This window comes from Eschrichtius robustus, chromosome 1 (assembly GCF_028021215.1).
Source record: "Eschrichtius robustus isolate mEscRob2 chromosome 1, mEscRob2.pri, whole genome shotgun sequence".
Classification (NCBI taxonomy): Eukaryota; Metazoa; Chordata; class Mammalia; order Artiodactyla; family Eschrichtiidae; genus Eschrichtius; species Eschrichtius robustus.
The window spans coordinates 38,065,235-38,090,170 of record NC_090824.1 but is presented as its reverse complement, the minus strand read 5'-3'; the positions used below and the strand labels follow the sequence as shown (position 1 = coordinate 38,090,170).

Sequence of the window (24,936 nt, the reverse complement as noted above, 5' to 3'; positions counted from 1 at the left end):
AAAAAGGGCAAGGAGAGGTCACCCCTCATCAGGGTCTCAAAGAAAACTGATTCACGGCGTAAAGAACTAGAAGAGACAACCCAGAATGTCCCTTCCAAGTCTGGGTTTCTCTGTTGTTTTAATTTTAGGAGCTTTATCGGTACCCATCGACCAGGGAGAGCACACTGACTGGGCCCTTTGCAGGATTTCCTGTTTCCATGTCAACTAAACACAGTGTCTACTGTTGAATCATTATCTGATCCTCTCGGGCACTTTAATTTACCATAAATGTAAGAGAACCTTGTTTTTCATCAGTGTTGAGAGACGGAGGCTACTCCTGTGTTGAAGTCATTCCAAGTTATGGTAAAGGGAATCACAAGGAGGCATCATGGTTTAATGGACAGAAAACCAGAATAGGAAATGTGCTGGGGAAACCTGGATAACTTTTCTAGACCTCAGATTTATTCATCTATAAAATGGGCACAAAACTTAGCCATGTCTCCTCTAGATCGCTGTATAAATCAAATTAAATAATGCATGTAAAGGTGCTCTGACAACTATACAGTGCTACAGAAATGCAAGGACTTTCCAATACAAACACAGACCTGTTATGTCTTGCTTTTGTTTTGCCTGAAATGCATTTTACCTACTTGGGATAAGGGTCTGGATCAATCTATTTCCAAGTGATCCATGAATCTACCTATTTATCTACTACCTCTCTAGCTATATATCAAATCTCACTTTTCCAAGGCTTCTCAACCTAGTATGTCCAGAATTCTAAATGTATCAATTTAAGGAGGGGGAATGAGGTCATCACTGAGGTTATCAACCTTTATCCAAGTAAGGCATAGGAGATCAATTCTCTCCAAAGTAATGCTTTAAATTTGAAGTTCTGCATATTGGCTCACTAGGAGATATTTATTCTTTTCCACATAAGGCATCTCATTAATCACTTAGAAAGGAGTTACAACAATCCATACGTCAGTTGGCTTAAGTACGCAGTTTTATAGATGAATGTTAACAAGAGCAAGGAGATACTACCTAAATATTCAGGGCCATGAAAGTACCCAATTCCAGGGTAAAAATATATGATTTACAGTTATAAAATGTAAAATGACAAATCAAGAAAAGTACGTAGGTACCCTGAAAAGTTCCAAACAGATAGGTGAGAGTTAATCTCTTCAAGGGAATCTTAAGGTGTTAAGCTGTGCTACTTCCTAGTTGTGAAAGCTCACCAGTACCCTGACTTTGATTATTTATTAAAGCTTACCTATGCTCCAGACCATGCCTACTCACTTTTAACAGATGTATGAAATAGTTTAAAATCCTTATGCAAATAGAAGTTTTCAAGCTTACATAAAGATTCACAAAAACTAGGGTTATACAAATGAAATTCCTTTATAATTAAACTTTAAGAAAGGAAACTGCAGGGATTTAGGCATTAGCATTCCTTGTTGTTTAAAATGTAATTAATTTCCAACACAATAAATTAAAGAGGTACCTATTACTTTTAATGGGCAATAATGAAAACTAACTTATGTGTATATATTTGTTTACAGGGTGATATAACTGTCACTGTAAGATTTTGTAACAAACATCAAGAGAAAATGAGATAAATTGTTATCAACTGAAAAACAAATACATGCAACCACAATAATGTGCTTACCTGTAATACAAATTTCTGATCTATGTATTTTTTGGCAATGCTGGGTTGGAATTCTTGGCTTTCCAAAAATCGTATGAAAAACTCATATACAAGCTGCAACAAATAGGTTATCGTTAATTTCAAAATATAATTCACTGAGAATAGTATCAAAAACCTTAAAAAGCTCTAATACTAAAACTGACAAGGGGTTTAGTAGGTTTTAATATCATTCAACTAGCAGTGCTAGCCTTTCTTGTAGCTCACAGCTGCTGTTACGATTTTTAACTTTTTAAATTTAAAATCTGGAAACACAGCCAAAGAGAGCAAATAAAAATCTCCCATAATCTCACCATTAAGAGTTAACCACTGTTAACACTTTAATGTATAAAACTCCCAATTTTTCTCTATACTTCTACAATATACCAATGTACTATAAATATATATATATATATATAAATAATATAGTTTTAAAACTACTTTTACAATCTAAACAATATATTGTGGACAATCTATGCCAACGATATCTAAGCCATCATTCTTAAACTACAAGCAGTCCATTATACATATTTATAATGAATAACTCCAATACTCATAATTAATTTAACCAATATCCTATGCTTAGACACTTAAGTAGTTTTTAAATTACTTCTCTATTAAATTATGCCAGAATGTACATTATATAACATGCATCAGTGTGCACGTGTTCAATTATTTCATGAGGAAATATTTCTAAAAGTAGAATTGTTAGATCAAAAGATATCCAAACATGTCAGGATTTTCAACATTCATTACCTATTTCCTTTTAGAGAGTTTATGGCAATTTTCACTCCTCTAAGCAATATATGATGGTGTATCAGGATATTGTCATCTGCAAAGAGTAAGAATCGTCTCATCTGCAGAGTCAACCTCAAATAACCGTTTTGATAAACCGTGGGGGATCACTGTTTACGCTCTTTGCAAAATAAATCTATGTTAAAGTATACATTAAATCCTGGTGTAGTATACAACAGTATATCAAAACCAGGACTTTCAGGAGACAGGTAGACACTGCGTTGAAAGCCTAGCTCTACCCCTTACTAACTGTGTGGCCCTAGGCAAGTTAATTTCTCTAAAAGTCTGTTGTTTCAACTGTATAATGGGGATGATAATCCCTGAGATTAAATGTGATTTTATATATATATATTGCCCTCTGTACAGTGATTAACACATATCACCACTGTCATTACTGTCATTATTGCCTAAAACAGCATTCTCAAACTTTTTAGTCTCACTCCTTTACACTGAAAAATTATTGAAGACTCAAAAAAGCTTTCTGTTTACGTGAGATATATATATGAAAGTAGAAATAAAAATTGAGAAAATTTAATATATTTATTATTTTAGAACAATAAAATATATCACATGTTAACATAACTAACATATTTTTGTGAAAAACAAATTTATTTTCCAAAAAGGTTACTAGGGAGAGAAGCACTGTTTTTTATTTTTGTACATCTCTTTAACAGCATATGAAAAGACAGAATCTTATCTGCCTCCATATTCAAGCTGTCATAATATACTGTTTTGGTTAAAGTATATAAAGAAAATCGAGCTTCACACAAATCTACTAGCATGAAAAAGGGAAAGTATGTTCATAGTTTTTTCACGTAATTGTGGATACTTTTCTTTGATACTACACCAGAACTCGACAGTCATTTCTTGAAGAAAAGTTGCAGTTGTAGAATCTGAAACTGTATCAATGAATTTTTCATACCATTAAACTAAATTCCAATCATCTGTCTTGCACTTTGGATGATCTTTACCCATGCATGATTGCCTGACATCATTCATTGGCCAACTGGAAAATACTGGTTCACTGAGTTATGGAGATTTTTCAAATGTTGACACATTTCATTACATAGTATCAATAAAAGTCACATTCCTTAATATCTCCAACTTTATCAAAAAAAAAAGTCTTTACGCTTTGGGGAGCTGTAAAGCTCAAGGTAACAGATAAAGGAAAGATACAGTTTTTCCAAAATTCTAATTCTATATTTTTCTTCAATGCTTTAATTTTATCAGTAGTAAAACAATTGTTCATTTGTTTTAGAGAAAACATCCACCAAATACCCAAGTCAGAACAACCATAGTTTGTCAGGTATTCTTTCAAGTAAAAATGACACTTCATGAAAAAACAGCTAGTTTAGCTTGCAGCTCAAACAATCACAGAAATGTTTTAGCACAAGATAACTATTCAGTATGCAGCAGATGTGCTTTATGCATACTTCCCATTTCATCATGAAGAATATTATCTTTAATGTGTACTCAAAGGTCAAGATTTAATAAAATTAATAATTTTTGCTGCTTCTTCAAGGACATTCTTGATTGAAATTGGCTTTTTTTTTTAATTGTAAGTGCATGGCAGCGAAGAATATGACTACTAGACCAGTTGGGCGCAACTGCCTTATTTGTGTTAGTACAACACCATTGCTTTTACAAATATTAGTGCAAATGTCAACACAGTGAAAGGAGCAAATAATACAGTATTATTATAAAACTACTTTTGACCTTGCAGGCCACTGACAATTAGATCTCAGGCCCCCCTTAAGGGTTTACAGATACCACTAACCTAAATGTGTCACATGGTGACCTTGTGACTTCAGACTCTAACATTTATATTAGGTATTCACGTTAGGATTTTACTTCTTTATAAAACTATGTTTTTCTCTCTGGAACTCTGAACTCAGAAGAAACTTCTTTCCCAGTGATCTGAACATTGCCAAATTGTACTTCTAGTCATAATAATGCCTGAGTTCAAACACCCCCTAGAAGAATTGTTCTTTTTTCAATACACTAATCTTTCAACTCTTGGTTTTACAAACAGAACATCAGCCTTGTTCAAATAACCCATAAAAAGGGGTTTCATCTCTCTTTTGATTCCCACAAAGTGGAGAGATTCTCATTTTCCAGGCCTGACTTGTGGGCAAGCAGGGCTTTCCAGTGGGATTGGCAAAATGTCCTCTCCCCTCTGGTCCCTTGAAAGCAGTATGGTTTAAAAAAGTTTGATGGAAACACTTCAGACATATTAATTAATAAGCATAAATGTTCTCTACTTTAACAGACAGATTTTACCTCAGAATCAAAAATCTCCCTTGAGTTTCTAAAGGGAAAGACTAGGGACTGGGGAGGATAAATTACTTTTCAAGGTCACATAAGTGAATTCTTCAAGGAACATGAGTAAAAAGACTTTAGCATTCTGGTTTTTCAGTCCCCAGTGTAAAGCATTAAAAACAATCCCTTAAGTGTAAATGGAAGTCCGACAAAATCGTATTCTACTAGAAAAACAGACCCAATTTCAAAAAATACGCAAAAAATAACCATGGTAACCATGGGATACCAGTTTAAAAGATACCAATGCAGATAATAGAAAAGATCAAATGACACACATACAGTAGACCTTTTGACATATGTCAACTAAAAATTTGTAGATTTTATACTTTTTCTTATTTTTAAATATCCTCAAAGATCCATGACTTGTTGTAATGAGTAATTCTATACTAGCCACAATTAAAATCAGAGTGTGCAGGAGCAGACAACTAGTGAGGCAATGAGCCTAGCCAACCACCCAACAACCATAATGTGATTCTGTTGTTCTCTACTATTGTCAGAGATTTGGTAATAAACGCCGTGCTTCCTTGCAAAATGTGGGCCAGAATCAGCAGCACGCTGCTAATGCTGGAGTTAAGAAAAAGTGAAAAGGCTGAAGAAAGTGCTGTTTGGGTCTGGAAAAATCGATTGTTGGATCAATCATAAAGTAAAATGTTGAATTTAGTGATGGGTCACCACGACATGAATGACCTATCACGAACAGAAAAGAAGTTTTCTTAAACATTCAACAAGGGCTCTTGTCAGTACTAAAACCACTTATTAGTGAAAATGGAAAGGTGACTAACTTGTGGAGTCAGAATATACAAAGAAAACACAGAATTCGTGAGATAAGTCAGGAGCCAGTACAAACACTTCCATAAAGCAAAAGATAGTGCCTTCTGACTTGGCCTTTGCTATGAATGAAGGTTGATTCGTGAATTTTAAGAGTAGATTTCTTTTTTTTTAAATTTATTTTAATTTTATTGGAGTATAGTTGATTTATAATGTTATGTTAGTTTCAGGTGTACAGCAAAGTGATTGTTATACATATACATATATTCATTCTTTTCTCATACAGGCTTCTTTACCTGATCCAGCCTATGTCATGTTTCCCCCTGAGCTAAAGAAGGGGAGAGAGGACTACAGGCTGAAACAAGATGTCAACACAGATGAAACCAGCCTGTTTCGGAATACAGTTTGTGACTTTAGATCCATTAAGGGTACAGGTCTCAGCATCACTCCTCACTGTTGCTTTGGTTTTAAGCATTGCAGATGACTAATGGTTAATGTTCCTGTAGTAAAGACAGTGTAAGCTCAAGATTTTTGGTGGCAGAATTCTGCTTAATAGCTTTAGAAATTAATTTAGACCCATATTTTATAGAGTCATTAAGCTTAGGAAGGATTAACTGAAATATTGAGTTAAATATTGAGTATGATAAAGTTTATCATACTTTAGGAGAAATTTATATCTATGGCGATCATGATTTAGAGTATTCAAAAAGCTCCTGCAAATGGCAAGAATGGTCTACTCTCTCTTCTTTGGGATGTAGACAAGACAACAAGTTGAAGCTTTGAAGACATCTCCTTCCCTGTCTTTTCAGCCACAAGATGCAGGACTTTTCTGAGAAAAGTATCTTTTCTGTTTGCTTTGTTTTTTAAATTTCTTCCAGACTATACTGCACTTCTGTGAACTGGTGCCAAGCATCAAGAATAAGACATGACAAAAAGTCCATCCATTCAAAACAGTAATTCCATTTTTGGGGTTTTTTTTGGATTTTTTGTCACAATCTGGGATACACCATGAAAAGCACAAGTAGTTTTGCAAATTTCTTAGATTACAGATAGTATGTCTGGCATCTTATTAAAAAAATCAAGCATCTAAGATAGTAAATCAACTACAATGTTTTAACTAATTTACCCTGTATTTTGGCATTGGTAGCAGGAATACATATGTATAACATGCCTAGGTAAGAGTTGAGAAAACACAGCCCCTGAAAGCTCTCCACATAACTAGGGGAAAGAGCATTACATGTACATCTGCAGCAACCTTGAGCTGCCAAAGCAGGACAGGGAAAGCTGCAAATTTATGTCAAAAATTCTGAAGTAGGGAAAAAAATAAACCCTTAGAATATCTCTAGGCCTTATCTCCCTGCTGCATAGTTTTCTGCCCTTCAGAAAGTCAACTAATAACCATGAGCACACTTCTACCAAGATGCAGTGACTTCTGCCTTAGGGTGAAAATGGACAAGGTCATATTCCTTCTCTACCACCCCTTCCCTCCTCACTAGTTGTCACCCAGCCTCTGAGGACATTCTAACTGAATGGAAAAATGGCTTTGAGGTTCATTACACTCACATTTCCTTGTTCTACTCATTTGAGAAATGCTGGCCTTGAAAGAAGGCAGCCAGGAAAGGAGGATGGAAAAGGGCTGGTATGGATAAGTAAATACAATACAAATGGGCCTGGTGCTGGAAAAGGAGATGCAGGGGCGGTCCGAATCTGTCCTGGCACATGAGGACGATTGGAAAACATGGCCTTCTCAGTGCAAGAGTGCAAAATTGGCCTTTGCACAAGATTTTTCTCAGCTATTGCTCTTCCTTACAACACTGTGAAATAGCTATTGCAATTTGATTTTGCCCTTCCAGGATAAAGAAACACATTCGTGGTTATCATGAAGACAGGCATTCAAAGTCCCCCGGGTACCTAACTGCTGAAAATGAGGTACGTACTCTGTGACCTAATCACATCTAACTAATATTAATGTGAAAATAGTTCTGTTCTTGTTTGAGCCTCCAGCAGGAAGGATCACATAGAAGCTCTAATAAAACTGCTGGCTGAGCATGCAACCCAGGAGGGCCCACCCTAAAGCCTTATAGTGCTTATCATTTTATTCTTTTGGCATCCTAATTATCAACAGTTAGAAACATAAAAAGCATTCTCTAGCTTTCCAGTAATGTACTCTAACTTGATTTCTTGGTGAATAAGGCCTTCAAGGGATTCCCATGCTAATCAGCTAATGAGTTAATGGATCTTTCTTTTATAACAAATGGTAGTTCAAAGTACCTGTAAGTGTGGCCACGATGCCTCAAGGGTAGGTTCATCTTCTTCTGGATCAAATTCATTGCTGTCACTAGGAGGGAGAGTTCTGAATATATTGCAAGACACCTAAAAATAAACAAGCAGCAGAGTTAGCTGGAATGGAATCACCTCCTCAGCAGCCTTACACAAGGTCTTTGCGGCCAGCAGAAGGGAACCCAGACGACAGATGACAGGAACACCACCAGACTGGAAGGAGAACTCTTTCTATAGGCTTTGAGGCCAGAACCACCTCCAGGAAAAGACGGAAGATAGCAGAGCAGCACCCTCTTGAACAGTACTTGTAGCCCTTATAAGGCCTTCCCCACCCCAGGTCCCTGTGATCTTATGCCTTCTATCAAAGCTTGTGCTTCGTTACGTACCAGTCAAACGTGCTCCTAATTAATCAGTTTACACTAAAACATAAATAACTGCTAATGGGTTTCATGTATTTCCCTTCTCAGGCTTATTCACGATTTGCAAATTTACAGTTATACTAATAGAAAAATTTCAGGCATCTACAAAAAGCAAATCAGAAAAGATATTTCAGAACCTGAAGTTCTTTTTTAATTTTATTTATTTATTTATCTAGTTGCGGCAAGTGGGGGCCACTCTTCATCAAGGTGCACGGGCCTCTCACTATCGCGGCCTCTCTTGTTGCGGAGCACAGGCTCCAGATGCGCAGGCTCAGCAATTGTGGCTCACGGGCCTAGTCGCTCTGCGGCATGTGGGATCGTCCCAGACCAGGGCTCGAACCCGTGTCCCCTGCATTGGCAGGCAGATTCTCAACCACTGCGCCACCAGGGAAGCCAGAACCTGAAGTTCTTAAAATCGTATCTAATCTGTTCTCAGTTGGTTTACAAAATAGTAACAATGTCCAGGGTAAGATACATCTGTAATACAAATGTCTATAGACCAGGTATTCCTTTACCATGGGAAATTTCCAGATTAAATCCTGGATGCTCAAAGAATGGCCATGAGTTGATAACTGTTGAAACTGGGCTATGAAGAGACGAGGATTCATTTTACTATTCTACTATTTCTGCATATATTCCAAGATTTCTCTGGTAAAATGCTTATTTTTAAAATGCTGTTGCTACTATTTTGCAGTAACCTACCCAGGGTTCCTTCCAATTTCTATTCTGTTTCTTGTTCTATTACTTATCTATCCTCTCCTAATGACCTAAATGTATCCTCAGATCTAAAAAATAAAACAGGGGTGGGGAGGGAATTCCCTGGTGGTCCAGTGGTTAGGACTCCGAGCTTTCACTGCGGAGGGCCCGGGTTCAATCCCTGGTTGGGGAACTAAGATCCTGCAAGCCGCCGCTGCGGCCCAGAAAAAAAAAGGGGGGGCGGGGGGGGAGAGATTGCACCAGAAGCCTTTGCTGGACTTTCTGTATAAAGTAGAAAATACGAAGCTATAATATGTTGCTCTGGAAGAGGGAAAAAGAAAGGCTTCTGGAGGCCCATATAATCTGAATGTGTTTACTCATTCAACAAATAATTATTAAGTGCCCATTATGTGCACACACTGTTCTGGGCACTGGGACAATAGCAATGAACAAAGCAGATAAAAATCTGTGCCTTCCAGGAGTTCATATTCTAGTTAAAGTCATGATTATCCCTATTTTCTAGATATGGAAACTGAACCCAGATGTGTAAGCTATGGAAAGAAGATTTGATTTTATTCTAAGCGCAATGGGAAGCCACCAGTGGATCTAAACAGAGAAGTGACGTGGTTTGATTTTTACTTAAAAAAAAAAAAAAATCACTCTGGCAGCTATGTATAGAACAGACAGGAAGGGGACAAGTTAGAAGTCTGTGGAAGTGGCAAGACATGATGATGGCTAGCAGAGAAGACAGAAATAGACTGATTCAAAATATATTCTGGAGGTAGTATTTGCTGCTGGCTTGGATGTATGGGGTGAACGAAAGGAAAGATTCAAGGATGAGTCACAGATATAAGGTCGTTTACCAAAGATGGAGATGACTGGGAAAGGGAAGTTTTCTTTGTTTCCTTGCCTTGGTGGGGAGATCCAGAGATCCAGTTAGAAATATGTTAAAGGAGCAATATCCAGGAGCCAATCAGGCACATGAATCTGTACCTCAGAGCTGGATAGGTCAGGACTGGAGACATACAGGGATTCATCAGCATGTAGGTGATATTTAAAGCCATGGGACTAAGGGATCTCCTTGGAAAGGAATGAATAGAAAGAAGGGAAAGGACCCTGAGGTATCCAACATTTAGAAACCAGACAGGAAAAAAAAAAAAAAAAAAAGGCCAAGAAAGGCAAATGAAAAGGAGTAGGAGGTAGGAGAAAAAAAACAGTAGAGTTTGGGGGTCTTAGGAGCTAGGAGAGAGGAGTGTCTTAAGAAGGAAAAAGAGGACATCAGCAGCAAATGTTGCTCTGAGGTGGACAAAGATGAGCATAGAGCAGCACTGAAGTGGGTACTATCACTCCCCAATTTACCACTGAGGAACTAGCAGCATGGATGCTGAGATCTGAGGTTGCCATTAGGAACCAGCAGTTATGACTGAACCCAGGCTGTCAGGCTCCACTATAGTGTTCTAGAAAAGTGAGCAGACTACCTCTTTTGCTCTCCTTTAGCTTAGATGACTGAAAAAAAAAAATTATCATATTAGAATATTTTTGCTATGGCTAATTACAGCATGCACAGTTATATTATTTTACTTTTGTCCCTTCCAATGATTATTAAAAATTATGTTTACAAAGAAACTGGTGACTTTTCAAATAACCATCAACCAATGACTTCTCTTCAACCAGCCAGTCATACTGTAATCAAAAGAGCGAAAATCTTTTAATTACTTGTTTTTGAATCTTCATTAAACTATACGTGTATTTCAGAAACTGAGTTGAGTTTTCATCCCAAGCGCGTCATTTATATTTACTGTACTCTGTAACAAGTTTTATTTTCCTCTCCCAAGATGTGAAAGTAAATCAAGGAAGGAAAGGAGGCAGGGAGGGAGGGAGGAAGGACAACTATACTTCAATAAAAATTAATAAAAAAAAAAAGAGAGAGAGAGAGAGAAAAGAGGAGAGGAGAGGGAGAGGGAGAGGGTGAGGGGAAGAGAGGAGAGGAGGGGAAGGGAGGGGAGGGGAGGGGAGGAGAGGAGAAGAATGTTTTCTGTAATAAAAAATCTGGGTAAAAGGACACAAACTTCTGTTCCTCTGAACTCTCTGACACATAAACACTCTTATGGTGCCCACCATGGGCTGCAGCAAGTATTTGTTTACATATTTGTCTCTTCCCACTAATTACTAATATGCAATGTCATATTCACATTTGTTTTCTTGGCACATATGGGGCATCCAATAAATGTTCACAAAATAAAGGTTTGGATATATAATAAAACTGTATGTTTTGGTTTTGCTTTAACCAAATTTAAATTTAAATTTTTGAGTGATTTAAATAAACCTAGGTTATTTAACCTAAGATGTTTAACTCTGCACAGTGTTCTAAAACCTCTCTTTTGGTCAAAGCTTCATCTCTCAATTATCATCCCATCAAAAGAATGTTGAATTGTGTAAATAATCCAAACGGCAAATAGTTCTAAAGGCATGTACATCTCACTTAGCCACACACTGCCATTTCTTCAGATCTGCCTTCCTTACAACGCTTTAGTATACTTCTAAACATTTAGTGTACTTCTAAACATTCACCATGAGTAATGAGGAAGCAAGGATCTATTAGGCTGGACAATTAATAGTCAACTCAACTGGTTAAGTAGTTCTCTAGCACGAATGGAAAGAATGTCAAAGCAAATCAAGTGTCATGGAAAAGGCCAAGCCTTTGACCCTGCCTAGCACATAACAGGTGCTTAATAAAAATGTCATGAATGAATGAACCATTGCTCTCATCCTTGAGAATCTATCCTAAGAAACTAATCTAAGACAAGACTGAAAAAACTACTTAAAGCAGTCATTTGCAACATTCTCCAAAGAGTGTAAAATTGGAAATAACCTTTATGTCCAACATTAGAGACGTACATCTATTTAGTAGAACACTGTGTAGCACTGAAGATGATTGCTATATTGAAGCACAAAGAAATGTTAGAAATAAAGATTTAGGGGGAAAGATGATGTGACTATAATGGTGTGACTATAATTATAAAGATAAGAATGAAAATGGATAACTAAAGGGAAATTAAGAAAAGCTGTATTAAAGCAAGAGAAATATGGATGAAACTCAGTAGTTGCTGTTTATCCTCTTGGGACACACCAAATAAGTCCTAAATCCATAAAAAGCATAAGTTATCGACATGCAGTATGTGAGTTATGCTTTTAATTTCAAGATGAAAATGCACTCTTGAATTTGAACAAGATTATTACCATCAGGAGAGTTAAAAATCAGTGCCTCTCACAATGCCTAGAGTCTAGCTCATGAATGAATGGTTGAAGGACTGAATGACTGGACCACTTTAACTATACATTTGAGCTCCAGAATCATGAGTTTAAATTTGGGTCATCCTTGAATGGGCTGGGGGAAAGGGGCAGGGGAGAGGGGAGTCCTCTAAATCCCCTGAATTTTCTGCAACACTTTGTATGTGTGAGCCCAATTGGGGAAAAGAGCCAGTTGACTTCACAAGACTTTCAAAAGACTTCCAAGATCTAAAAATGGTTAAAAACCACTGTGCAAAATAATAAATTTGCTTCCATTAAATCTTCCTTTATCATGGCAGCCACTTCTGATTCATAGCCCAGGTTTTAAATGGATTATTAAGTAGATAACATTATTAAATAGGTAATGGCAGTTGCATGCTATGCAAATGTGTCATGACCACAAGTAACCACCAGCATCACTCCTCACCACAGAGCAGTATTGTAAAGAGTCTATGTAGCTAGAAGAAAATGCATCCAGGTACTTATAAAGTCACAAACTACCTCTATTAATATATTTAAATATATGAGGCTCTAGCCCTAAGCCTTCTACTTTATTCCTTCAAAAACAAACTATCGAAAATGAACAATAGAAACAACCCAATTGAAAAAGGGCAGAAGACCTAAATAGACATTTCTCCAAAGAAGATATAAAGATTGCCAACAAACACGTGAAAAGATGCTCAACATCACTAATCATTAGAGAAATGCAAATCAAAACTACAATGAGGTATCATCTCACACCAGTCAGAATGGCCACCATCAAAAAATCTATTAACGATAAATGCTGGAGAGGGTGTGGAGAAAAGGGAACCCTCCTACACTGTTGGTGGGAATGTAAATTGCTATAGCCACTATGGAGAACAGTATGGAGGTTCCTTAAAAAACTAAAAATAGAACTACCATATGACCCAGCAATCCCACTACTGGGCATATACCCAGAGAAAACCATAATTCAAAAAGAAACATGTGAGGGAGACCTTCAAGATGGCGTTAGAGGAAGACGTGGAGATCACCTTCCTCCCCACAAATACATCAGAAATACATCTACATGTGGAACAGCTCCTACGGAATACCTACTGAACGCTAGCAGAAGACCTCAGACTTCCCAAAAGGCAAGAAACTCCTCACGTACCTGGGTAGGGCAAGAGAAAAAAGAAAAAACAGAGACAAGAGAATAGGGACAGGACCTGCACCTCTGGGAGGGAGCTGTGAAGGAGGAAAGGTTTCCACACACTAGGAAGCCCCTTCACTGGCAGAGACGGAGGGGGAAGCTTCGGAGCCATGGAGGAGAGCGCAGCAACAGGGGTGCGGAGGGCAAAGCGGAGAGATTCCCACACAGAGGACCGGTGCCGGCCAGCACTCACCAGCCCAAGAAGCTTGTCTGCTCACCTGCCGGGGCGGGCGGGGGTTGGCGGCGTGAACACAGCCTGAAGGGGCCTAGTGCGCCACAGCTAGACGGGAGGGAGTCTGCGAAAAAGTCTGGAGCTGCCGAAGAGGCAAGAGACTTTTTCTTGCCTCTTTGTTTCCTGGTGCGCGAGGAGAGGGGATTCAGGGGCTGCTAAAAGGAGCTACAGAGACGGGCACGAGCCGCGGCTACCAGCGCGGACCCCAGAGACGGGCATGAGACGCTAAGGCTGCTGCTGCCACCACCAAGAAGCCTGTGTGCAAGCACAGGTCACTCTCCTCCCCTCCCCTCCCGGGAGTCTGTGCAGCCCGCCACTGCCAGGGTCCCATGATCCAGGGACAACTTCCCCGGGAGAACACATGGCACGCCTCAGGCTGTTGCAACATCATGTCAGCCTCTGCCGCCGCAGGCTCACCCCGCATTCCGTACCCCTCCCTCCCCCCGGCCTGAGTGAGCCAGAGCCCCCGAATCAGCTGCTCCTTTAACCCCGTCCTGTCTGGGTGAAGAATAGATGCCCTCAGGCGACCTACATGCAGAGGCGGAGCCAAATCCAAAGCTGAACCCCAGGAGCTGTGCGAACAAAGAAGAGAAAGGGAAATCTCTCCCAGCAGCATCAGGAGCAGCAGATTGAATCTCCACAATCAATTTGATGTACCCTGAATCTGTGGAATACCTGAATAGACAACGAATCATCCTAAAATTGAAGCGGTGGACTTCGGGAGCAACAATATTTTTTTTTTTCCTTTTTCTCTTTTTGTGAGTGTGTATGTGTATGCTTCTTTGTGTGATTTTGTCTGTACAGCTTTGCTTTTTCCGTTTCTCCTAGGGTTCTGTCTGTCCGTTTGTTTTTTTGTTTGTTTTTTTTAGTACAGTTTTTAGCACTTGCTATCATTGGTGGATTTGTTTTTTGGTTTGGTTGCTCTCTCCTTTCTTATTTTTTTCTTTTTTTTAATTACTTTTAAACTTTTTAATAATTTTTTTTATTTTTTATTTTAATTATTTTATTTTTTTTTTCTTTCTTTCTTTCTTTCTTTTTTTTCTCCCTTTTCTTCCAAGCCGTGTGGCTGACAGGGTCTTGGTCTCCAGCTGGGTGTCAGGCCTGTCCCTCTGAGGTGGCAGAGCCGAGTCCAGGACATTGGTCCGCCAGAGAACTCCCAGCTCCACATAATATCAAATGGCGAAAGTTCCCCCAGAGATCTCCATCTCAACGCTATGACCCAGCTCCACTCAATGACCAGCAAGCTACAGTGCTGGACACCCCATGCCAAACAACTAGCAAGACAGGAACACAACCCCAACCATTAGCAGAAAGGCTGTCTAAAATCATAATAAGGTCACAGACACCCCCAAAACACACCACCGGATGCGGTGCTGCCCAGCAGAAAGAAAAGATCCAGCCTCATCCACCAGAACACAGGCACTAGTCCCCTCCACCAGGGAGCCTACACAACCCACTGAACCAACACTGGGGGCAGACACCAAAAACAATGGGAACTATGAACCTGCAGTCTGCAGAAAGGAGACCCAAAACACAGTAAGTTAAGCAAAATGAGAAGACAGAGAAACACACAGCAGATGAACGAGCAAGGTAAAAACCCACCAGACCAAACAAATGAAGAGGAAACAGGAAGTCTACCTGAGAAACAATTCAGAGTAACGATAGTACAGATGATGCAAAATCTTGGAAATAGAATGGAGAAAATACAAGAAACGTTTAACAAAGACCTAGAAGAACTAAAAAGCAAACAAACAATGATGAACAACACAATAAATGAAATTAAAAATTCTCTAGAAGGAATCAATAGCAGAATAACTGAGGCAGAAGAACGGGTAAGTGACCTGGAAGATAAAGTAGTGGAATAAACTGCTGCAGAGCAGAATAAAGAAAAAAGAACGAAAAGAATTGAGGACAGTCTCAGAGACTTGTGGGATGACATTAAACACACCAACATTCGAAATATAGGGGTCCCAGAAGATGAGAAAAAGAAAGGGATGGAGAAAATATTTGAAGAGATTATAGTTGAAAACTTCCCTAATATGGGAAAGGAAATAGTTAATCAAGTCCAGGAAGCACAGAGAGTCCCATACAGGATAAATCCAAGGAGAAACACGCGAAGACACATATTGATCAAACTATCAAAAATTAAATACAAAGAAAAAATATTAAAAGCAGCAAGGGAAAAACAACAAATAACATACAAGGGAATCCCCGTAAGGTTAACAGCTGATCTTTCAGCAGAAACTCTGCAAGACAGAAGGGAGCGGCAGGAATATTTAGTGATGAAAGGGAAAAACGTACAACCTAGATTACTCTACCTAGAAAAGATCTCATTCAGAGTCGACAGAGACATTAAAACCCTTACAGACAAGCAAAAGCTAAGAGAATTCATCACCACCACACCAGCGTTACAACAAATGCTAAAGGAACTTCTCTAGGCAGGAAACGCAAGAGAAGGAAAAGACCTACAATAACAAACCCAAAACAATTAAGAAAATGGTAATAGGAACATATATATCAATAATTACCTTAAATGTAAATGGATTAAATGCTTCCACCAAAAGACACAGACTGGCTGAATGGATACAAAAACAAGACCCGTATATATGCTGTCTAAAAGAGACCCACTTAAGACCTAGGGACACCTACAGACAGAAAGTGAGGGGATGGAAAAAGATATTCCATGAAAACAGAAATCAAAAGAAAGCTGGAGTAGCAATTCTCATATCAGACAAAATAGACTTTAAAATAAAGACTATAACAAGAGACAAAGAAGGACACTAAATAATGATCAAGGGATCAATCCAAGAAGAAGATATAACAATTGTAAATATTTATGCACCAACATAGGAGCACCTCAATACACAAGGCAAATGCTAACAGCCATAAAAGGGGAAATAAACACTAACACAATCATAGTAGGGGACCTTAGCACCCCACTTTCACCAATGGACAGATCATCCAAAATGAAAATAAATAAGGAAGCACAAGCTTTAAATGATACATTAAACAAGATGGACCTAATTGATATTTATATGACTTTCCATCCAAAAACAACAGAATACACTTTCTTATCAAGTGCTCATGGAACATTCTCCAGGATAGATCATATCTTGGCTCACAAATCAAGCCTTGGTAAATTTAAGAAAATTTAAATCGTACCAAGTATCTTTTCTGACCAAAATGCTATGAGACTAGGTTTCAATTACAGGAAAAAATCTGTAAAAAATACAAACACATGGAGGCTAAACAACACACTACTTAATAACCAAGAGATCACTGAAGAAATCAAAGAGGAAATCAAAAAATACCTAGAAACAAATGACAATGAAAACACGACGACCCAAAACCTATGGGATGCAGTAAAAGCAGTTCTAAGAGGGAAGTTTATAGCAATACAATCCTACCTCAAGAAACAAGAAACATCTCAAATACACAACCTAACCTTACACCTAAAGCAATTAGAGAAAGAAGAACAAAAAAAACCCAAAGTTAGTGGAAGGAAAGAAATCATAAAGATCAAATCAGAAATAAATGAAAAAGAAATGAAGGAAACGATAGCAAGGTTCAATAAAACTAAAAGCTGGTTCTTTGAGAAGATAAACAAAATTGATAAACCATTAGCCAGACTCATCAAGAAAAAAAGGGAGAAGACTCAAATCAATAGAATTAGAAATGAAAAAGGAGAAGTAACAACTGACACTGCAGAAATACAAAGGATCATGAGAGATTACTACAAGCAACTATATGCCATAAAATGGACAACCTGGAAGAAATGGCCAAATTCTTAGAAAAGCACAACCTTCTGAGACTGAACCAGGAAGAAATAGAAAATATAAACAGACCAATCACAAGCACTGAAATTGAGACTGTGATTAAAAATCTTCCAACAAACAAAAGCCCAGGACCAGAGGGCTTCACAGGCAAATTCTATCAAACATTTAGAGAAGAGCTAACACCTATCCTTCTCAAACTCTTCCAAAATACAGCAGAGGGAGGAACACCCCCAAACTCATTCTATGAGGCCACTATCACCCTGACACCAAAACCAGACAAAGATGTCACAGAAAAAGAAAACTACAGGCCAATATCACTGATGAACATAGATGCAAAAATCCTCAACAAGATACTAGCAAACAGAATCCAACAGCACACTAAAAGGATCACACACCATGATCAAGTGGGGTTTACCCCAGGAATGCAAGGATTCTTCAATATACGCAAATCAATCAATGTGATAAACCATATTAACAAATTGAAGGAGAAAAACCATATGATCATCTCAGTAGATGCAGAAGAAGCTTTCGACAAAATTCAACACCCATTTATGATAAAAACCCTCCAGAAAGTAGGCATAGAGGGAACTTACCTCAACATAATAAAGGCCATATATGACAAACCCACAGCCAACATCGTTCTCAATGGTGAAAAACTGAAACCATTTCCTCTAAGATCAGAAACAAGACAAGGTTGCCCACTCTCACCACTATTATTCAACATAGTTTTGAAAGTTTTAGCCACAGCAATCAGAGAAGAAAAAGAAATAAAAGGAATCCAAATTGGAAAAGAAGAAGTAAAGCTGTCACTGTTTGCAGATGACACAATACTATACATAGAGCATCCTAAAGACTCTACCAGAAAACTACTAGAGCTAATCAATGAATTTGGTAAAGTAGCAGGATACAAAATTAATGCACAGAAATCTCTTGCATTCCTATGCACTAATGATGAAAAACCTGAAAGAGAAATTAAGAAAACACTCCCATTTACGATTGCAACAAAAAGAATAAAATACCTAGGAATAAACCCTACCTAAGGAGACAAAAGACCTGTATGCAGAAAACTATAAGACACTGATGAAAGAAATTAAAGAGGATACAAACAAATGCAGAGATATACCATATTCTTGGATTGGAAGAATCAACATTGTGAAAATGACTATACTACCTAAAGCAATCTACAGATTCAATGCAACCCTTATCAAACCACCAATGGCATTTTTTCACAGAACTAGAACAAAAAATTTCACAGTTTCTGTGGAAACACAAAAGACCCTGAATAGCCAAAGCAATCTTGAGAAAGAAAAACGGAGCTGGAGGAATCAGGCTTCTGGACTTCAGACAATACTACAAGGCTACAGTAATCAAGACAGTATGGTACTGGCACAAGAACAGAAATATAGGTCAATGGAACAGGATAGAAAGCCCAGAGATAAACCTACACACATATGGTCACCTTATTTTTGATAAAGGAGGCAAGAATATACAATGGAGAAAAGACAGCCCCTTCAATAAGTGGTGCTGGGAAAACTAGATAGCTACATGTAAAAGAATGAAATTAGAACACTCCCCAACACCATACACAAAAATAAACTCAAAATGGATTACAGACCTAAATGTGAGGCCAGAAACTATAAAACTCTTAGAGGAAAACATAGGCAGAACACTCTGTGTCATAAATCTCAGCAAGATCGTTTTTGACCCACCTCCTAGAGAAATGGAAATAAAAACAAAAATAAACAAATGGGACCTAATGAAACTTAAAAGCTTTTGCACAGCAAAGGAGACCATAAACAAGACAAAAGACAACCCTCAGAATGGGAGAAAATATTTGCAAATGAAGCAACTGACAAAGGATTAATCTCCAAAATTTACAAGCAGCTCATGCAGCTCAATATCAAAAAAACAAACAACCCAATCCAAAAATGGGCAGAAGACCTAAATAGACATTTCTCCAAAGAAGATATACAGATGGCCAACAGACACATGAAAGAATGCTCAACATCATGAATCATTAGAGAAATGCAAATCAAAACTACAATGAGGTATCACCTCACACCAGTCAGAATGGCCATCATCAAAAAATCTACAAACAATAAATGCTGGAGAGGGTGTGGAGAAAAGGGAACCCTCTTGCACTGTTGGTGGGAATGTAAACTGATACAGCCACTATGGAAAACAGTATGGAGGTTCCTTAAAAAACTAAAAATAGAACTACCATTCGACCCAGTAATCCCACTACTGGACATATACCCTGGGAAAACCATAATTCAAAAGGAGTCATGTACCACAATGTTCACTGCAGCACTATTTACAATAGCCAGGACATGGAAGCAACCTAAGTGTCCATCAACAGATGAATGGATAAAGAAGATGTGGCACATATATACAATGGAATATTACTCAGCCATAAAAAGAAACGAAATGGAGTTATTTGTAGTGAGGTGGATGGACCTAGAGTCTGTCATACTGAGTGAAGTAAGTCAGAAAGAGAAAAACAAATACCGTATCCAAACACATATATATGGAATCAAAAAAAAAAAAAAAAGGGTTATGAAGAACCTAGGGGCAGGACAGGAATAAAGACACAGACGTAGAGAATGGACTTGAGGACATGGGGAGGGGGAAGGATAAGCTGAGACGAAGTGAGAGAGTGTCATGGACTTACATATATTACCAAATGTAAAATAGATAGCTAGTGGGAACAGCCGCATAGCACAGGGAGATCAGCTCAGTGCTTTGTGACTACCTAGAGGGGTGGGATAGGGAGGGTGGGAGGGAGACGCAAGAGGGATGAGATATGGGGATATATGTATATGTATAGCTGATTCACTTTGTTATAAAGCAGAAACTAACAGCCCATTGGAAAGCAATTATACTCCAATAAAGATGTTTAAAAAAAAAAGACACATGCACCCCAATGTTCACCGCAGCACTATTTACAATAGCCAGGACATGGAAGCAACCTAAATGTCCATCAACAGAGGAATGGATAAAGATGTGGTACATATATACAATGGAATATTACTCAGCCATTAAAAGGAATGAAATTGGGTCATTTGCAGAGATGTGGATGGACCCAGAGACTATCATACAGAGTGAAGTAAGTCAGAAAGAGAAAAACAAGTATCATATACTAACACGTGTATGTGGAATCTAAAAAAATGGTATAGATGATCTTATTTGCAAAGCAGACACAGACGAAGAGAACAAATGTATGGATACAAACGGGGAAGGGGGGGGTGGGATGAATTGGGAGATGGGGATTGACATATAAAGACTATTGATATACTATGTATAAAATAGATAACTAATGAGAACCTACTGTATAGCACAGGGAACTCTACTCAATGCTCTGCAGTGACCTAAATGGGAAGGAAATCCAAAAAAGAGGGGATATATGTATACTATAGCTGATTCACTTGGCTGTACAGTAGAAAGTAAAAACACAACACTGTAAAGAAACTATATTCCAATTTTTAAAAAAATGAACAAAATAAGTTGTTAAAGTATGTTAGAAGAATTTATTTTTCAACTATTTTATTTTAATCTACACTGGGGTCAACGCAAAGAAAAAAAAAAATTAAGAAATAAGTGTCCCTTCCCCGTGGTTCCCAGTTCACACATATGGGCACATAGTTCACAGTGTAAAATGATATATTGGCCTTCCAAATGATTATTTAAGAACCATCCATTTAAACTTGAACCGTTTAAATTTTTTTCCTTCACATTCAACAACAATAAAAAGTAATAAAAATCTTTCTGTGATGCCAGAAAAAACAAACAAAAAAAAGAATGAAAGAAGTGTCCTTGAGGTAGTCTAATTCATTTTCATTTCAACGATATTCCAATAAACACTGAATGTTGGAATCAAACTAAAGGCTTGAAGGCACTGGCCTGGCCTCCAGAAAGTGACGATGAGGACAGAAAGCAAAGCTGGGGGAATGGGAGGAATGGGTATTAAAATCTGGAATGTTAAAAGCCCTCCTCAAAGACAGCAAACCTAGGATTAAGGATTCCACTGAGTTGCTTCTAGAATCAGATCATGTTAGAGACTATCTAATCCAGCTCCATTTGTATGAAATAAGAAAAGTGACGTCCAAAGAGCTTGTGAGTTTTTCAAGGTAACACAGCGCCGTGATCTGCACAGAGAGTTCTTGGGGTTCTTTCCTTGACACATCACCTCCACCCCAACCCCTGAAGACCATGTATGGAACCGACTTCTTTATATCTCTCTCTCTTTTTCCTCTGATTCCCCCCACCGTTTCTTTTTATCATTTTTATTACTCTCTCATTTTCCCATCCCTCCTTTCCCATCACCCCCTTCTTAGGTTTTTGGCCTGTCAGTGGCCCTCAGTGGCATCCATGGGCACTGTTTACCTGAGAGCATTCAGGCCTAAGCTGATGACCTTGCCCGGCACTAACAGAGAAACAAAACAAGCTCTGCACCCCTGTTGTCTGGTTCAGCTCCCCATCGTCAAACACTGTGATGACCGCAATGGTTTCCTCTCTGGTGTTCTGCTCCTCCCATCCCTTCTTCTCACCTTGCGCAATTAGATTTTGAGCCCCTCAAGGGCTCTTTACTAATTTCTGAATGCCTAGAGCCTGATATACAATGAATGGAAATAAATAGGGTTTCCAGATAAAATACAGTGTACCAGTTGAGTCTAAGTTTCACATAAACAAATAGTTTTTCGCTCAAGTATGTCCCACATACTGCAAGGGGACTGAAAAAAAAATTATTCATTGTTTATCTGAAATTCAAATTTAACTAGGCGCCCTATATTTTTATTACCTGAATCCGACAACCCTAAAATAACACCAATATTAATTAAGAACCTCTACTGGTTACAACTCAGTTGTGACTCAGAACTGGCGCTGTAACACACGAGGGAAGAGGAGGAGAGAGGGACATTGCTGCGGGCAAGGCCTAGGACCTAACAGCTGCTTGCTTTGAAGGACTGGCTGCTCTCTTATTTTTCAGTTCTTTAGTTTCCTGCTGATTACTGTTAACTATGGCGTAAAAAAATAAATTACGAAGTCTTGGCCAAACGTGAAAGAGAAGATTAAAAGGTTCCTAAGTGCATGGCCCGAGAAGCAAAAGAAGAAGGCATACGTTTAGGCATACTTTCATCAGTTTTTGATTAAACAACTTATTACTTTTTAACTTGCAATATTAAAATACAACTACTAGGGCTTCCCTGGTGGCGCAGTGGTTGAGAGTCTGCCTGCCAATGCAGGGGACACGGGTTCGAGCCCTGGTCTGGGAAGATCCCACATGCCGCGGAGCAACTAGGCCCGTGAGCCACAGTTGCTGAGCCTGCGCGTCTGGAGCCTGTGCTCCACAACAGGAGAGGCCGCGATAGTGAGAGGCCCGCGCACCACGATGAAGAGTGGCCCCCGCTCGCCACAACTAGAGAAAGCCCTCGCACAGAAACAAAGACCCAACACAGCCATAAATAAATAAATAAACAAATACTTAAAAAAAAAAAAAACTAATATTTTAGTTATTTAACACACTGCAGAAAAATAAATAAATAAATAAAAACTCACTGTCCTCAGTCCCTTCCTCTCCACAGAAACTACTAACTTTACACCATGATTTTGGTCAACATCTTGCTGTTGTTATTGCTTAAGGAAAATAACTAGCACATTATAAAAGAACAGAATGTGTTAGCACCTAGTAGCTACTCACTAAGTATCTGCCAGGATTAATAAAGAACAAAACAGAAGGTAAGGACAATAGAATGAGTATTACTTTAAAAAAAAAACAACTATTTAACTTAAAGGACTATTAAAAAGTATTTTTAAAAGGTATTATAGGAATACTTTTTATTTCCTTTAGTTATATATTTGTTAGCACTATTAATACTTAAGGCTTGGGAAAACCAGGCATGTAATGTAATCAGGGACCACTTTCACCACAGCATAACAAGGCAACTTAAATCATCTTCCCTGTGCTTTAAAAAATTTTCTAGATGATTAAGTATCATCTTTCTTTGATAAAAGCAGGTGAACTTGTTGATATCAAAAAGATTTCTCCCTCTTTCATCTGTGAAACTATAATTTCATACACTTATGCAATACTGCAAGTATACCAACTGTAAATATAAAAATGACATCATAGCTATAAAATACATTTTCTTGGGATTACATCTAAGAAGCAAATTTTCTAACAAAAAAGAACTATATGAAGAATGTTAAATAGAGAACCTTCAAGCAAAATTCAAAGTGCCATTATTCCTCTAGCACTATTTGTATTAAGACCTCATGCAAGTAACTATTTCAATGATATCCTTGAGTTTTTCACCCAGTTCTTCATTCATTCATTCCATAATCCATCATCTATTGAAAAGAAACAAATGACTTAATCCAGCATTTATAATCAGACGGAGGGCCCAGTAAATGCAATGTTGAAGCTAGGTCATCGTGCATTATTTTCATAGTATTTTGTGTTAGCCCAATAGATGCATCTAAATAGATATAGTAAAACTAAATCTTGAAAGAAAATAGGAAAATCTCATAAGTAGTTCATCAACATTTACCATGGATGCAATTTTCAAAAACAATTACATCTAAAACAAAAGTGTGAACATAAACAAAACTTACTTTAAATCTCTAACTCAGACGTTTGAACAGAGAAGACTATTTCCAAACATACTAGGATTTGTATTAAATATTCAAACTCTAAGAATAAGAACTAAAATTCCAATAAAATTTGCCTAGATACCCTGCTATGTTATGTATGTTTTATAACATCAAAGTAATAAATAGCATATACACATAATGTCAAGTTACTTTTGGTAGCACCAAATTTAAGAATTCTTAATGGTCCCAATGATAAAGAACCTTTCAAACCTGACTCTCAACCTCTTTAAAGTAATTATAGATAAATAATTATTCATAAATAAAAACAAGGGGAAAAATCCCAAAGCACTTGTAATTACGCTCAAGGAGTTTAGAGCAGATAAATATCTTTTAAGCTGATGCTCTGATTAGGAAACAAATGGCAACATTTTCAAACTTTCAATTAGCACTTAATTTAATTCACTGGCAATTTGTTCAATCAATAATTTGTTTCTGAAGCCAAACTATGTCTTTTAATTACCGCAATAAATCTACCGTAGTCTTCACTTCAGACTAGGTATAAATTCTCTTTTTAAACCTCACTGTCTACGTGAATGGCTGAAGCTGTTTAAAAGTTGTGGAACCATTAAAATCCCGTATTCTAGCATAAAGACAAGTCCTTAGCACTAACTCTAAAAAGCAGAAATTTAATTAAATCAGTATGACAACTTCCTAGACTATAAGCCATCCACTGCAGGTGTCACTTTATTCTCTAATATATTAAATATGTAACTGTCATCGCTATGTAATATTATCAATACAATTAAAATGTTCAGACAGGCGTTTCCACAAGTTATTATTCAAACATGCTCACTTGAGTTAAATATGATTCCTTGAACCAAAACCACCTCAGCAATGCTGGTGTGTGCCACAAGCACAGGTCCTCGTGACACAATAAG

At 37.9% G+C, this 24,936-nt stretch overlaps 1 protein-coding gene across 3 annotated transcripts in view; it reads right to left on the bottom strand.

Moving 5' to 3' along the window:
- PPP2R5E (protein phosphatase 2 regulatory subunit B'epsilon) overlaps nt 1–24,936 on the bottom strand; it is a 151,268-nt gene that overhangs the window by 33,808 nt on the left and 92,524 nt on the right. For all 3 annotated transcript variants that reach the window (XM_068544337.1, XM_068544355.1, XM_068544346.1), the window contains exons 4-5: nt 7,814–7,915; nt 1,646–1,738 (exon numbers count right to left, since the gene is read on the bottom strand). In XM_068544337.1, the coding sequence (XP_068400438.1) occupies nt 1,646–1,738; nt 7,814–7,915 (195 nt within the window). The remainder of the gene's footprint in view (nt 1–1,645; nt 1,739–7,813; nt 7,916–24,936) is intronic.